The following is a 15252-nucleotide window of genomic DNA, read 5'->3' as shown; positions in this document are numbered from 1 at the left end:
GAAGCTAGGTAAACTTCAGTTCATTTCATCTTGACTTCGGCCCTGTTAAATTAGATGTCATTCCCATTTCAAGTAATTTCTCTGAGATCTGTAGCAGGTTCTGTCTGTTTAGTCAGTCCAGAGGCTGCCTTCACTTCAAAAAGTCCCTACTTTGTCCTTTCCACTATATTGTCCTTCCATTTCCTGTGAAGATGATGCAAGCGGAGATATGTGAGAGAAATGAGATGGCCCGGGTTTTTAAATTTTGATAACTGGAATCAGATTTGGTAGAAAATTTTTAGTGTCTAAAGCGGAGCACAGTAGTTCTCTTGTGTCAGGGATATAATATAAATGGGAAAGTGATCTATAATGAATGACATTAAGACTCCTTAGATTCACCTCCTTTTAAAAGATGAGCCAAAAAAGATTAATGTTTCTGTTGAGAGGCGAGTAATAGGAAGAAAAGAAGTGTAAAAAGACACTGATTGGGAAACAGGGACATTAATACCCTATTTTAGTAAGTTGAGTGACAACTGAGTTTTCAACTTAGCTATATTATAATGACAACTGGTTTAAATGAAATTACAAAGTGTTATAGATAATTCCTTGACATTCTTTGACATTTTAAAAATACAATGGGTCAGGAGCTAGGTTGGGTTAACCACAAACAAGTTGTACAAATCAAGAGAGCCACGGGCCCCTAGTATTTAGTAGATGATGCTGTTGGGAAGGACAACTTCATGTTTAACATCTATGTTGAGGTGTAAATATAGGATTCATCCAAAATAGATTGTTGTCCACAACTGTATTTGCAATTTGATTCTTTCCAATTTAGAATACATTTTCTTGCATAAAGTATTCCGATCAAAGATGAGATATGTTTAGTTTCAGTGTAGCTTTAACAAGGCCCTTTTGCAAAGAAAAAGATTGTATGCAGTTTCTAAAACACATTCTCACACATTGGCCAAACCCTGAGGTTGAGTATACTACTGTTCCCATTTTTTTTTTTAAAACATTTTAGTGAGTGGGTATTACTGAATGGGGGCGCCACAGGGTACTTTGGTGTCTTCCTACCTACATATTTTAGGGCATCAATAATAGAAAAATTCTCTTTACTTAAATCGCCAACCCAGTGCGTATATATGTGTAAGATGACCTTTTTGTTCAGGGAAAACAGGTTATGTGAAGAAGGGTTCTTTTAATTATAACACTGCAGTGTGATCTCTCATGAACAATCTTGATAAAGAGTAGTCTCTGGAAAGACCTGCTCAAAGTTGCTAAATTCTTCAACAAATTGCCAACACAAGGAAAATTTGGGGAGTGGGAGCATATAAACTGTTCATATAAACTGATTGGATGAATGCATATTTTAAGTTGTAAGGAACAGTGTTACCTCTTTTTAATGATGAGTGAGTTGTCTGATTTTAGAAGTATTTTAAAATACTTTTGGAGTATTTTAACTGAATGAAAGGTGAAACACTGCATGGGTAGTAAGTGGACAAAGTGCAAGAGATAGTTTATGAAAAGTTGAATGTAATCAAAGAAAAGATGTGGTCTGGTCTTCACTGCACAAACTACAAAAACATGGCTGTTTTGGGGGGGTTTGTTTTTTGTTTTTTGTTTTTTTTTTTTTTTTTTTGCTTGTAGCTGAGCTATAGACAAGTATTTGAGAAATAGTATGAGTACAGGTTCCCCTCAGGTAAAGATTTGTTTTACTTTTTAAAAATGGAATGGACCCTTCTGGAGTAAAATTTAATAGTTTAATTGCAAATAGACATATCCTAATGATGTGTATTGTTGACATTTCATAGGATTGTAATGTACAAACTGTTAAAATAGCAACAAGAAATCTATAAAAATAATATACACAAAAGACAAGATCTTTTTCATGAATTCTAGTTTTGAAGTTACAAGAAAACTTGTTCAGTGCCACACTTGAGGGAAACAGCTAGAAACTCTGTTTCCTATATTGTACCTTTGGTCAAGTGTGGGTTTTTTTGTTTTGGTGAGAGTGATGGTGGTTGTGGTTGCTGTGGTGGTTGGCTGGTTGGTTGGTTTCATTTTGAGACTTAAGATACTAAAAGCTGTAAGCCATGTGTTTGGACCTGATACTTTGCAGTGTGCTGGGAAGGCTATTAAAGTTTGTGAGTTGGAAATCATAGATGATATTGAAGATTCCTACTCTCAGTTCTTTATTATGAAGTATTGACTGTATGATATGAAAATATTTTACCTTTTAAGCAAGAGCTATTTACAGTATATGTTACATGATGCTTAGAAAACTTCATTAAGCAATGTGAATTTATAGAAAGTCACTATTTTTCACTGATCAGAAGTGTTAACTACTGTGATAAGAATTCATTCATTATGGAGAATGTTCAAAGGACAGTGAAAAGTAATTCTTGACAGCTTCCCTGTCCTCTTTTCTCTACCCACAAGAACAACCAAATAATCCCTTCTTGCCAAAGGGCAGTGTGATGCAGTTAATGAAGGCCTAAACTGACCTACATCTAAATTTTTCATATTGACATTTAGGGCATAGTGGTACTTTTTTTTTTTTTTTTTTTTTTTTTTTGGTCTTTTTGTCTTTTTCGTTTTTATCGGTACCGGGGATCGAACTAACGACTGCCTGCTTGCGCTTATGCCACTGAGCTAAATCTCCAGCCCCCATAGTGGTACTTCTAAAACAACACAGGGGTGTGTGTGTGTTCTTTCTTTTTTTGGAGGAAGAGATGAGTGGAGAACAGGGTCTTGCAATGTATTTCCAGCCTGGCCTTGAATTCATTACATAGCACAGACTAGCACCAAACTTGTAGTGCTTCTCCTGTCTCAGTGACTGAGTGTTGGAATTACAGATGTGGACTACTGCAGCCAGCAGCACAGAGCTACCATTTCTCTTGGTAATCATCAGATCCCATGTAACCTTAGGTCCTTTCCACTTGAGAAGGTTTGGCTTTTTGTTGTATGACAGGAAGAAATACTACTTCAATATTCTGGCAAAACATTGTATAGGAGCAAATAGGAAATTCACATAATTGTGGACAGTTGGTTTTGTACGTACAACAATTTGTCTTAGGGTTAAAGGATGAAGAATCCTGAGAGCGTATTTGCTGACGTTTCTACCAGCCACCAGTGAGACATATACTAGAGAAGCACTTTGGCTGTTGACTGCAGCACGCTGATAACTTTGCAAGCAGGCTGTGTCAGTAGTCCATTCTGTGTAAGCAGGAGTTCTAGAGAGCTGAGAAGGGTTTCTTGTAGGCATTACTTTGCAGGCTCAAGGCAACTTGTGAACTACAACACTTCTCTTTCTGTCTCTGTTAATCTCTTTCCACAAGACAGGCTCATTTCTAATCTCTGTAGTTTTTAAATTTCTTGTGATTTTTTTCCTTTCCAAACCCTACCCTTGCCCCACTCTAGTCCTAGTTCTGTTTTATCTCTCATAGCTTACCTGGACAGGGAGTAGCTGCCTGGAAGAATTATGTTGTAAAAATGTTAGTTAACCTGTCCTTGATATCCTTTTCTTGGCTCAGTAGGACGTGGCCCTATTGCTTTGCCCAAGACTTCTTTGTACTTTTACTCTACATTGGCCTGTGAGTTAACTTTTTTTCTCTTGTCTACTCAGTCTTTCCCCCTGCTTTACTGTATGTCATGATTCAAGGCATCCTGTTCTATAGAAATCCTCCTCAAAGCTTGTTGATCCCTTGTGTAATGGACAGAGCCCTCCTTTAATCCTCAGCACCCACAAGTTTAAAAACAGTTTTTGTTGTGAACTCTTTCCTCAGTACAGATCCCATTTTTGTCTGTCTTTGCAGGGTTCACTTATTCACTAACTCATTGAGTACCTAGCACTGTGCTGAATGCATGACAAAGATAATGAGACTGTGGTCCTTTCCATGGCAGATTGAGAGTCATGATGTAGCAAAGCAGGTGACATCATAAGACTTGGAGGATGTCCCAGTGAGGCAGACTTCTCAGATTCAGATTGGTAGGTCTCACTAGGCTGGGAACTCCTGGGGCCAGGCCCTTGTCATGCTTCAAATTCTTTTGCTCAGAGGATTCTTATATCCAGGTCCAGGTAACCTCTTGTTCTTGGGTCAGATTACTGTAGAAGAAAAGTTCACATATTGTTTTAAATGAAGATGTCCTATAGAGTATACTTTTTCATAAAAATGAGATGCCTTATTCATTAGCCCTAGTACTTTATTTTATTTTTTAACACCGGACTATTGGTTGCTGAGTAGCAGTTTAATTCTGGTTCTTAACTGCTTGATAATCCCTATAGACAGCTGATCTGTTTGTGTCCTCAGTGAATGTTTATGAAATGTTTCACAAGTGTCACATTTTTATACAAGTATTAACAGTCTTCCGATTTGAAGGAGCAGAATGTGTTATAATCGCTGTTGTTGTTAGAAACTGTACAAAGAGACTGTTGCCTTCCTCCACTAGGGGTGAGACTATGTATATATAATGGAAGCACCTGAGACTCAGTACATTTTCCCTGGTCTGTGGATGCTTTTATATCTGTACCTGAATCCCTTGTACAGTGACAAGGGACTGAGGCCACACGTGGGCCAGGCTGTGTTATATTTCAGATGACTGGTTCCATGGTGTGCTACCGCATGATCAAAGCTCATATTGCTAGAGGTTGATCAGAAGCTTGATTTGAGATTGTACCTGCATTGCAAACCACACTGTCACAAAGACAGTACTGAAACAGGTTAATGTAGGTGCAGCCATGTAGTAATCACCATCTGTCCCCTCTTGTCCCACATTCCCTTTCATACATGCTGCACCCCCTACCAAGAGGTACTCCAGTAACCATGCTTCATTTAGAAGCTCTCTTGTCATGCACCTAGCCATTCTCTCTGTCTTTCTTGTAAAGGAGACCAGAATTAATGTACAAAGTCAGCCTTTTTTCCCCCCTTAAATGTATTTTTGTCCCGTGGTGCAGGCGCTCTTTTAAGAAGTAGGTCTGTGTACAGTTCTGTCCGATCTCTTCTGTGGTTACTAAGCCTGCCCTGAGGAATGGAGGAAGAACTGTAGGATCTGGAAGTGGCAGCCAGTGTTAGTGACCTTGTTAGTGACCCATTTGGATATTGCATGTTTGTACTTGGAGAGTTTATTCTGTTGTAAATGTCTCACCTAGATGGCAATAGCAGTAAACCTTTTAATCCAAGGCTTTACTTTTTTATAGTCCAGTTACCCATGATAATCCATGCTCCCAAAATATTACGTAGAAAATTCTTAAACAAGTTTTGAATTGTGTACTTTGTGAGTTAACTGTGATAAAATTTCGTGCTGTCAGACCACTCTTCTTACCTGGACATAAATCATCCCTTGATCTAGAATTGCCATACTGTATGATCACTTAGTAACTGTCTCTTTTCAGATCTTTGGTGATAAAGTAATGCTTATAAGGTTCCTTACTGAACTTGCTTTCAGACATCTGCTGTGAGGGTCTTAGAACATATCCCCTACTGATAAGGAGGAGCTAATGTATATGAAGTAATGCATAAATGTTCTTTTTTGCAAATGTTCCTTTCGCTTTTGGGTCTTTGAATGGTCATGCATTGTGAAAATGTTTGGCACCACTTAGACTCTGTAAACAATAGTGCTGAGAGTCAGTGTCAGTTGGAGATTGGAGCAAACTTAATGGTTGATGGCACAATGTATCACTTGTGTTAGGCTTTTCATACAGACTTTCAGTCTTTACCCCCTTGGAAACTAATATGAACCATAGTTGGGTTTTGTGCCCTGTGTGCGTTGCCCATGCCAATCATAGCACCCCAGGGGGGCAGAACCAGTCAGAATAATTAGATTGAGAAGTGAATGGCACACTTCTAATTTCATTCTCTTTTCAGGGGATTACCAGTGTCCATTTAATAAAATGAGATTAACCCTCTACAGCAGGAGTATTTGAAAGCTGTCAATCAGTATAATCTTGACAGCCTGAAAGAAGCAGTATTGTCAGCACTCCCAGAAACACTGTCCTGTGCTACTGGCCACATGAACATGAAACTGTGTGAGTTAGGGTTAGCACTTGCAAATTTATCATCTCCTTGGAAAAAGGACAGGTTTTATGAACGACTCATAAAACATCACAGTAATAATGTTAGAGGTAATGCTGTATAATTTAGTTTGGAATAGCCAGTAAAATGCCTAAGAAATTAGAAGTTCAAGAATAATTTTTAAAAAATATTTATAGAACAAATCTGGTATCTTTCTTTGACTGTTTCAGAAAACCTCGGATCAATTCTCAGCTGGTGGCACAACAAGTGGCACAGCAGTATGCCACTCCACCGCCTCCAAAAAAGGAGAAGAAGGAGAAGGTTGAAAAGCAAGATAAAGAGAAACCCGAGAAAGATAAGGAAATTAGTCCTAGTGTTACCAAGAAAAATACCAACAAGAAAACAAAGTAAGTTTCCAAGAAAATAAGTATAGTGTCTTGTTTTGCAGATAAACCAAAGCTACCTTTTAAATCCCTGCTTTTTTTTTCTATCCTGTCTCCCCCAGACCAAAGTCAGATATTCTGAAAGATCCTCCTAGCGAAGCTAACAGTATACAGTCTGCAAACGCTACAACAAAGACCAGCGAAACGAATCACACCTCAAGGTATTTTGAAACTAGAATGAATACTGAACTGCTATTCTGATTTATATAATCATAAGCAAGAGTCCAGGATTAATAGCTATGAATTTTAGGTTCAGGGAGGTGGGATGAAAAGTTAGGTGAGAGTGGGACTGCTGACTTTGGGGTATATTTTGTTTTGTTTTTGCAACCTTTTATGTTAGAGTGGCCAAAGCAGGAGACAAGTAAATTAATAATTTTTGCATTGGTCCAAACCTTGGCTAGCAAATGGTCATTGCTTAAATCAATCAGCACACTTTATAGATAGCAAAGGTAGTATATGTGGTAGGCAGTTTGGATTTATTGCAACAGTGTCTTGAAGTCATGATACGTGCTGATGATGCTAGAACCTGGTTTTAATCCATCATTTATTTAATTTGGCATTCTCCTCCCATGTGTTTTAGGCCCCGGCTGAAAAATGTGGACAGGAGCACTGCACAGCAGTTGGCAGTAACTGTGGGGAACGTCACTGTCATTATCACAGACTTTAAGGAAAAAACTCGCTCTTCCTCGACATCCTCATCCACAGTGACCTCCAGTGCAGGGTCAGAACAGCAGAACCAGAGCAGCTCGGGGTCAGAGAGCACAGACAAGGGCTCCTCTCGTTCCTCCACGCCAAAAGGCGACATGTCAGCAGTAAATGATGAATCTTTCTGAAATTGCACATGGAATTGTGAAAACTATGAATCAGGGTATGAAATTCAAATCCTCCACCTGCCCATGCTGCTTGCACCCCTGGAGAATCTTCTATGGACATCGACCTCTTTAGCGATGCTGCCAGGATAATTTCTGCTTGCCATGGGCATCTGGCCACCAAGGAATTTCGCACCCTGACGATTACTCTTGACACTTTTATGTATTCCATTGTTTTATATGATTTTCCTAACAATCATTTATAATTGGATGTGCTCCTGAATCTACTTTTTATATAAAAAAAATCTGCTGTGCACAATTTTCCATGTACATTACAACTGGGTTTTTGTTTTGTTGATGGGGGTTGGGGGGGGGACTTTTATTTATTGTGTTCACAAAACTCCATCCTTTCAGCATATCCTCTTAAGTTTAGTTCTTTCTTCCAGTTATACTATGTACTATCAGTTTTGATATAACTATATATATAAATATAAAATTATATATAAAGGGTTATTTGAAACCAATCCATGGCAACGCTGGTGCTTGATACACTGTGAAGTGAATACAACATTGAACAGTTACAGATCTGGGACAGTCCCTTCCATGAAAGTGCTGAGATTGAATTAAAATCAGTCTTACATGAAGTATGTTCCAACCCACATGGGAACTTGACTCATCTGTCTATAAAAAAGTACTGGATGATATAAAAAAATATATTTTTAAACTATGTGATCTCAAATTTAATGACTGCTCCAGATAGCCTGCATTTTGCAATGGGTTAACCGACAAATCACAAGTGGTTTAGTTGGGGGGAGGGCTTTGATGATCCAAAAGAAACTTAAACTAGCTCCAGAATGCCAAGTATTCATGTAAATTACGGTTACATGTTAACATTGCTGTTCTCAACTTAAGCACTCATGAAAATACAGTGTTCTGTACCTCGAATTCCATCCATTTTCCAGACCTCTACTCATGTCTGAGGTGAATCTGTCTCTCAGTTTTAGGATTAAGACAGTCTGAAACTGCATTTTTGGCCTATACCATACTGGGATCCAGTCCCTCGTTTTCCACTTTGTGTGCAACTTTGCAGTGGTTGTTACTGGAATTTGTCTGTCTCTTTTGCCTTGTACTTCACTAACCAATGTTGTGAGAATTGATTTTTCTTTCTTATAACCTACTATGGTTTCAAACATTATCAACTACACACTAGGCCCAACATGGAGCCCTTCAGTATGTGGACATTTCCCATTTCCCTGGGAAGGGTCTACAGTGGTGAGTAGCCAAGGTGCAGGGAAAGCTCATACTCACTGGCAAGAGCAAACACACATGTGATCTTTGTCTTCCTTGACAGAAAGATGACTCAAGTGAACTCCTTCCAATCCTTTTTCACTTTTACTGCCTTGCCAAAAAAAAAAAAAATCAGAGACCACTAATACACTTCTACCTATCATTTGAAAAACATTTTTCTTCACTTGTGTTTGGATTTGGGGGGTCTGCCTTCTATTTGACTTAAGTGTTCATATCCACTGAATTTGTAGTACTTTCAGAGTCATTTCAAAAATAAGAACTTGATACTAACCTTCCTTTATTTGATCTTACTTTAAGGACTCACGAGAGGGCATATAATGTATTGAAGCACCACATTTTGTTGTTGAGAAAGTGGTTTGCTTATTAATAGAATAAACTTCTGTGTGTGGAGGCAACAAGTAAAAAGAAATTAACAGCTTGAATTGAGTAGCCAACAGTAAAGGTTCCTTTCACATTTACATTAAAACTATTCTGTAGTCTGCTAATTACCATAATTTAAAATCTGTTCTTAAAAGGTCTAGATTATAAAGCAGTGCCATTTGTTGCTGTGGTCCTATTCTCAAATGCATGGACAATGTTCCCCTCTTTTTAAAATCATGCTTGTGTCTGGGATGCAAGCTGTGCTTATCTTTTTAATACCTTTTTAAAGTATTTATTAATGAACCAAAGGAAATTAGGTGCTCTCTACAAGCATCAGAATATATAATACATAGTGATTTGACTATGACTTTTAAATCCACATTTTAATATTAGTGGGATATTGCAAAGACATTCCTTCTAAAGTTTTAATATTCCTTTTATTAAGGGTCTCAGGGAGGGTAAATTAGTCAGCCATATTTATTTTCCAGAAGTGTAAAGAATTGCTAAGTTTTTAATTAACTTTTTAAAGAAAAAAGCTTAAATGCCACCAAACTCGTGGATTGCACTGCTTTTTGAACCAATAAGTGTTGGTATGCACTTTGTCCAGAAACACTGTGTATTTTTCAAAATTAGTTTCATGTAAAGTGATTGGACCCCTAGATTAGTGGAATAGCTGATTAACCAGCTACTCATAGGCTGCTAATTAACTCATTGCCAATGTTTTGGTTTTTCAGTTTTGCCTCCGTGATAAATTAAAGAATGGAGAAAGGTGAAGGAAGGGGAGGTGGATGGCTGTTGAACGGATGGGATGAACTTGCTGTTTTGGTAGGACCTGTAGCTAGCAGTGGGAGTTACCAAGTGATCAGGTGTTAGACGACCACCCTTTAGCTGCAGTTGTTTTGTTGAGGTAGCAAAGTGGTAGGTATTTTTAGAATTTTAATTTCCAAAATTGTTGACACCCCTCAGGCATGTATTCTGGAAATGGAATTCCTCTAACTTTCTGCCTTTGCAGTTTGCCCTATAACTAGTAGGCAGTGCATAAAAACACTAGTGTAGGTTATAGAGATATATATTAAAAGAGGACCAGAAATACTTGGTATTCAGTGGCACAGAAAGCAGGTTTAAAAAAAAAACAACAAAAAGCACAGTGTTATGCTTGCAAGTTTCCATTTGTTTTAATACAACACACTTGTGTGTGCATAGGCACACACAAGAGCTTATCTGACTTGTTCTGCTTGAGTCATGCAATTTTTTAAAAAGGTAAAGGCATCTTGACACCTAGAAAATGTTTTAATCAAAACCTTTCAGTTTCAATCTGAATAAGAAATTGGCAAAAGCTTCTGTGAGTTTTATTCCACTAAGATGTTTTACCTGCCTTATCAAGACCATTCTCAGTCTACTTTTTTAAGCTACCGTATCTTAAATTATTGAAAATTTATTAATTGCTGAATATATAATAACCTTTGCTTGTATGTAACCGAAAATGGTTTAAGAGCCAACATTTAGAGTATGACAATGGAGCTGAACAGTTTTTAATGCGCAAGCAGTTCTGTTCTTGTGTATGACTTGTAACCTTAATTTACTGTGTAAAGATGGTTACATTATTTCCTTAGCTTTGTTTGTTGGAGACAAATAGAGAATGCTTGTTAAGTATGTCAAAACATAATCTTATCTTGTGAATTTTTGTTAATGTATTATACGAGCTATATTTTCCATTTGCCCAGAAAGACAGCTTGTATAACGCTTTTGGAAGTTTTCTGCTCTGTAACGTCTTTAGAGCTGACAGTCTGTTAGGTTTGTTTTCTCTTCATGCTAAAGTGTCAGTTGGTGGTTTTGTGAACTGGTCAGAAATTCACAGGTCTTAAATGTTTTGGGGAAATTTATATTGGACACTGCTCTTTGTCTAGCAAATAAAAGATGTTAATATATTCCTGTTACTGGCATGTGCACGACTATGTTATTAGAAGCCACTTTATCATTTTCCTGCTTTAAATAGAAATGTCTATTTATGAATTCTGCTTGTAGTTTTTTCACAAATAAAATAGTAAAATTTACAATGGAAATCTTTATTTTTGTGTTGTGTAGATTTTAGACCTTAGTTATTTTTTATCTAGGTAAAAAATATTTTAAATATAAATAGGAAGCGCATTTGATTTTTTTAACTTGAGTTACCAGAAGCTGAAATTATCTTGAGCTTCTTCCTGCGTACCTCAAACATGCAGAAGATACAGTTGAGCAAAAGAATCACTGAAATTTGAAAGAGTAAATTATCTTTGTTCATCCTTTGAGATAGGCCACGGTGATTTGAAGAAAGAAAGTGAAGATGGCTACAAGTGGCTAATTCAGTGTTAGACAGAAAACCTTCTGAAGAGAATTCTCCGGTTCTGGCCAAGTGTAGTTAAGTCTGCTGTGGTGGGATGTATATGTGTAACCTAAAGGCTGTGCAGAGCTGGCTCATTGAGTTCTGCAAGGGGCACTGACACGCTGCTGGTGCCGCCTCTTTGTACATCTTCCTTGACTTGCAACTGAGTTTGTCCTGTTGAAGGAAAATTTAGCAAACATTTTCAATTATCCTTGTTTTCAGTATCATGTGACTCAGGTTTGGCTCCTGCGAAATGCCTGAAAGGGTTGAAGAGCAGAGGGGATTCAATGGTGACTGGTGTTTTCCACAGGCCATTTTAGACACAATCTGCCTATCCCCTGGCTTTTGGTTTGTGAAGGTCTTTGTGCTGCTAACACTGGCAACACTTAAGGGGAGGATGGGTGCTTACCCTAAGTGAGGTATATGTAGGTCCTTGGCTCTTGAAGTGGGAGTAGGTTTGACTTCTAGGAAGAGTTGTTTCCAGTTCTAGACAGGAAAGGAGGTGGAGTCTGCTCTTTAGTCCTCAACTGAATTGTAGCATTGGTTCCAAGTGTCCCATCCCTCGTGCTGAAGTTTCATGACCAGGTGTGATAACATCGTGGTCTTGATAAAATGTCACGCTTGTGGCTTGCCTTCTTCCATAGCGGCATGGGAATGGACAATAGCCAGCAGCTGCCCAGGCCAGCCCCAGAACAGTGGCCACCTCAGGGAGGCCATTGCTCCCCTCTCCCTGATTAGCAGTTTCAAAGAGCTGCTCTCTGAACCCTTCAGATGAGCAGTAGCAGTCCTTTAGAGCTGACGTTGTGGTAGAATTAAAACTTGAGCAAGGTTCTGTTTTGTAATCAAAACCAGGGTCTCGTCTGAGTGTCCAATGAGAGTAGACAGTTGAATGCTTGAGGGAAGGCTCTGATTTTTCTAGAATGGGTCATAGGATGTGTTTGGACACGAGAAGTTGCTGAGGTCTGGACAGACCTTAGAGTGGATGCAGCTAAGTGTTCACCCTGCTAATGCTTTGCTCCAGGAACTAATCAAGCTGGGGTGGGACATGTGAAGCATCCAGTCCCTACATGTTTAGTCCCAATCATACATCCAGTGCAATGTGTGAAATTTGTGATAGGGATGAATATATAGAAAGGAAAACAGAGACAAATTGACCCTTTCCTGCAGGTGCTTCAGATCTAGACCTGCAGATGTAGTAAGACATAACAGTAGTTTTCCACTCCTTGAACTGGGCCATGTATCACTAACCCATTTGAGTATCTTCTTTTCAGCCAAATCCAGACTTGGCATCATGACTCTTAACCATGTCCCCTCAAGGTTAAGTCCATTTGTCGTTCCTGCCCTAAACAAAACCCATCCATATAGCTGAGGAATCATACAAGGCAGTTTGACTTCATTCCTAGAAGCCAAGAAAACAGTTGAGTCTTCAAAGCCAGGAAGAAGAACATTTCCTAGTACATTTCTGTTGAGAGAGCTCAGCTTCCTGTTCAAAATGGCCAGAGGAGGACACCTAGTGAGGCCATTGGACTTTCAGGAAAATCCTAAAGCCCAGGTTTGAAAGCCTGCTAGCCAGGAGGGACACTATGCCATGTGGACCATATCAACGATGCCCTGATTCTATCAGCCTCAGACTATAGATTCCTGGAACCTACAGTCAGAGCCCAGTGAGAATCACCTCCAAGGACAGGGTAACTTTGGGTAAGTCTGTGGCCTTGGATTCTTCATTGCTAAAACAGATACAAGGAACACCCCAGTAGCTGGTTGATTTGGACTATATTTCATGGGAACAAAATTATTTTTTCTGTACTCATTCTGATGCCTTGCTGATAACACCAGGAATGAGAAGAGGCTTGTTCTGGGATGATTTTATCATGTTTTTAAAATGTTATTTTTCTTGGCCCAGAGAAGGAAACTGTTGGCTAAAGGACACATGTAAATAAATAAAAGTCCAGTGGTATTTTTGACAGCTATTTGATTTTGTGTGTACAAGTTTTACAATGAATATGGCTTTTAATTTTCATAATTAAAGTTCAATTTTAAAATGATTTTCACTGTCTGTTATTATTGTATTGTTTTAAAATTGTATTTGTGTTATTTTTAAAAAGCTGAGAGCTGGCAGGAGAACTAGCAATCTACAGAGTACCACCATCATGGAGTGGAGGGCTCACATACATACAAACACTATTAATTGAAACTTAGGTTTTTTGTTTTCATTCATGCATAAATCCACAAGCCCCTGGAACAGAGAAGTTTGAGCTACAAACTAGTTAGATCAGCCCAAACACACTCATGGAGAGTAGATTTTGGATGAGAATGATTTTTTCAGCCTGAGTCACGAGCTGTCACAGAAGCCCCACAATGAGGAGTACTTTGGGTCTGGAAGCTAGGCAGATTTGTAAATTGTATTCATCACTCCTTCACATTTAAAGAAGTTTGTACCCATTTGGAGAGGTCTATAGGAGAATCATCTCATTGCCTAGAATTATGGCAATCTGTAGAACATGAATTTGAGACATCCCCAAGAGGCAAGATCCTCTACTAAATTACACTGTGAAGTTCCAAGCAACTTCTACTTGCAGAGATCATGGTGACAATGCAGACTAAGGCAGCAAACAAATAGAGGAATAAGAGTGTGAACAACTCCCATTCATCCTGGAACAATCAGCAGCTGCCTGGTGCCGTCAATCATGTTGTTGTGCAGCCTGCAAGCAGGGCCCACTGTAGTGGGATGCTGAGGGAGTGCCAGCAACCCAATGGGGCTAGCCACTCTGGATAGACTGCTACATCCCATGCAGGAATTTAGGCCACAGAGAAACTAGCGCATGGGCAATGAGATGCAACCTGTGAGGGAAGAAACCATAGTTCTCTAGGTAACCTGCGACAGTTTCTTGTTTTGGTCCAACTCTATAAACCAATTACACAAAACAGTTGGGCATCATTAAGGCCATATTTGAGTACTAAGAACAGCACATTTTATTGGTTCTTATTGAAAGCCTTACATATATTAACTCACTTTAAATCCTCAGCATGACAGCTGAATACAAAAAGAGTGGGCAAACTACAGCCTATGGGCTAAATAAATTCATCCTTATGCTTACTTTGTACAACCTGTAAACAAAAAACAGTTTTCACATGGTTGAAAAAAATCTTTATAAAGAATAGTAACTGTAATGTGTGAAAATTACATGAAATTTCAAGTTCCTGTCTACAAAGTTCTATTGAAACATAATGAATCAAAAGTTTCTGAGAAATCCTGCAAGAAAGAGACCTGTTTAAATTTTATCACTGTGTGTGTGTGTGTGTGTGTGTGTGTTGGCACTACTGGAGATTGGATCCAGAGCTTTACACTGAGCTAAATCTTCAGCTTTTTTCCCTCCCTTCTATTTTAAGAGAGTGTCTTAATAATCACTGAATTGCCCAGGCTGGGCTCTAACAGCAGTCTTCCTGCCTCAGACTCCCAGAGTGCTGGAATTCTAAGCATGTACCACCATACCCAGCTCATTCTGGTGGCTGTAACTTTGGCTTCAGTGAATACAGCAAGGGACTTGTAGCTGAGACATTTTAGGTACAGGTTACTTCTTTGTTTCTTGGGCAAATCCCGGACTTCTCTGAATATTAGTTTCTTTCACTGTAGAATGAAAAGGTACCTCTAAGGAAAACAGACAAACTCCTAGTGTTGGTAGATGCTCAGAAATTTTAACTTCCTGCCTTACCTTCCCTGGGTAACTCTGTTATCCACAGGGCCACATTAGGAACCACAGGTCATTTCAACTTCAATTGCCCCACAGTTACTGACAGTTACATCCCCAGCCATCCAACACCAGCCTGACTGCAGAAGAAGAAAGGGGCTGGCATCTTAACTGCAGACAGGGCAGTGCTCCAGGCTGTTCGCATGCCAGCAGCGTGGCTGTGGCTCTGGCCTGGAGCAGGGAGGCACACTCTCCATGTCACGTTTTGGGAGAGATCTAACAGTGTGCTCT

General features: G+C 39.0%; 1 protein-coding gene across 1 annotated transcript in view; it reads left to right on the top strand.

Moving 5' to 3' along the window:
- Positions 1–10967, top strand: part of Rybp (RING1 and YY1 binding protein) — a 79507-nt gene extending 68540 nt beyond the window's left edge. The window contains exons 3-5 of the mRNA XM_063260250.1: positions 6221–6397; positions 6496–6594; positions 7014–10967. Coding sequence (XP_063116320.1) covers positions 6221–6397; positions 6496–6594; positions 7014–7266 — 529 coding nt within the window. The 3' untranslated portion in view covers positions 7267–10967. The remainder of the gene's footprint in view (positions 1–6220; positions 6398–6495; positions 6595–7013) is intronic.
- The last annotated feature ends 4285 nt before the right edge of the window (positions 10968–15252 follow it).

Source organism: Cavia porcellus, unplaced genomic scaffold (assembly GCF_034190915.1).
Source record: "Cavia porcellus strain 051 isolate PalLab524CR breed Dunkin Hartley unplaced genomic scaffold, mCavPor4.1 scaffold_13, whole genome shotgun sequence".
NCBI lineage: Eukaryota > Metazoa > Chordata > Mammalia > Rodentia > Caviidae > Cavia > Cavia porcellus.
Note: the sequence above shows the minus strand (reverse complement) of the source record. Positions and strands in the feature narration are given on the sequence as shown.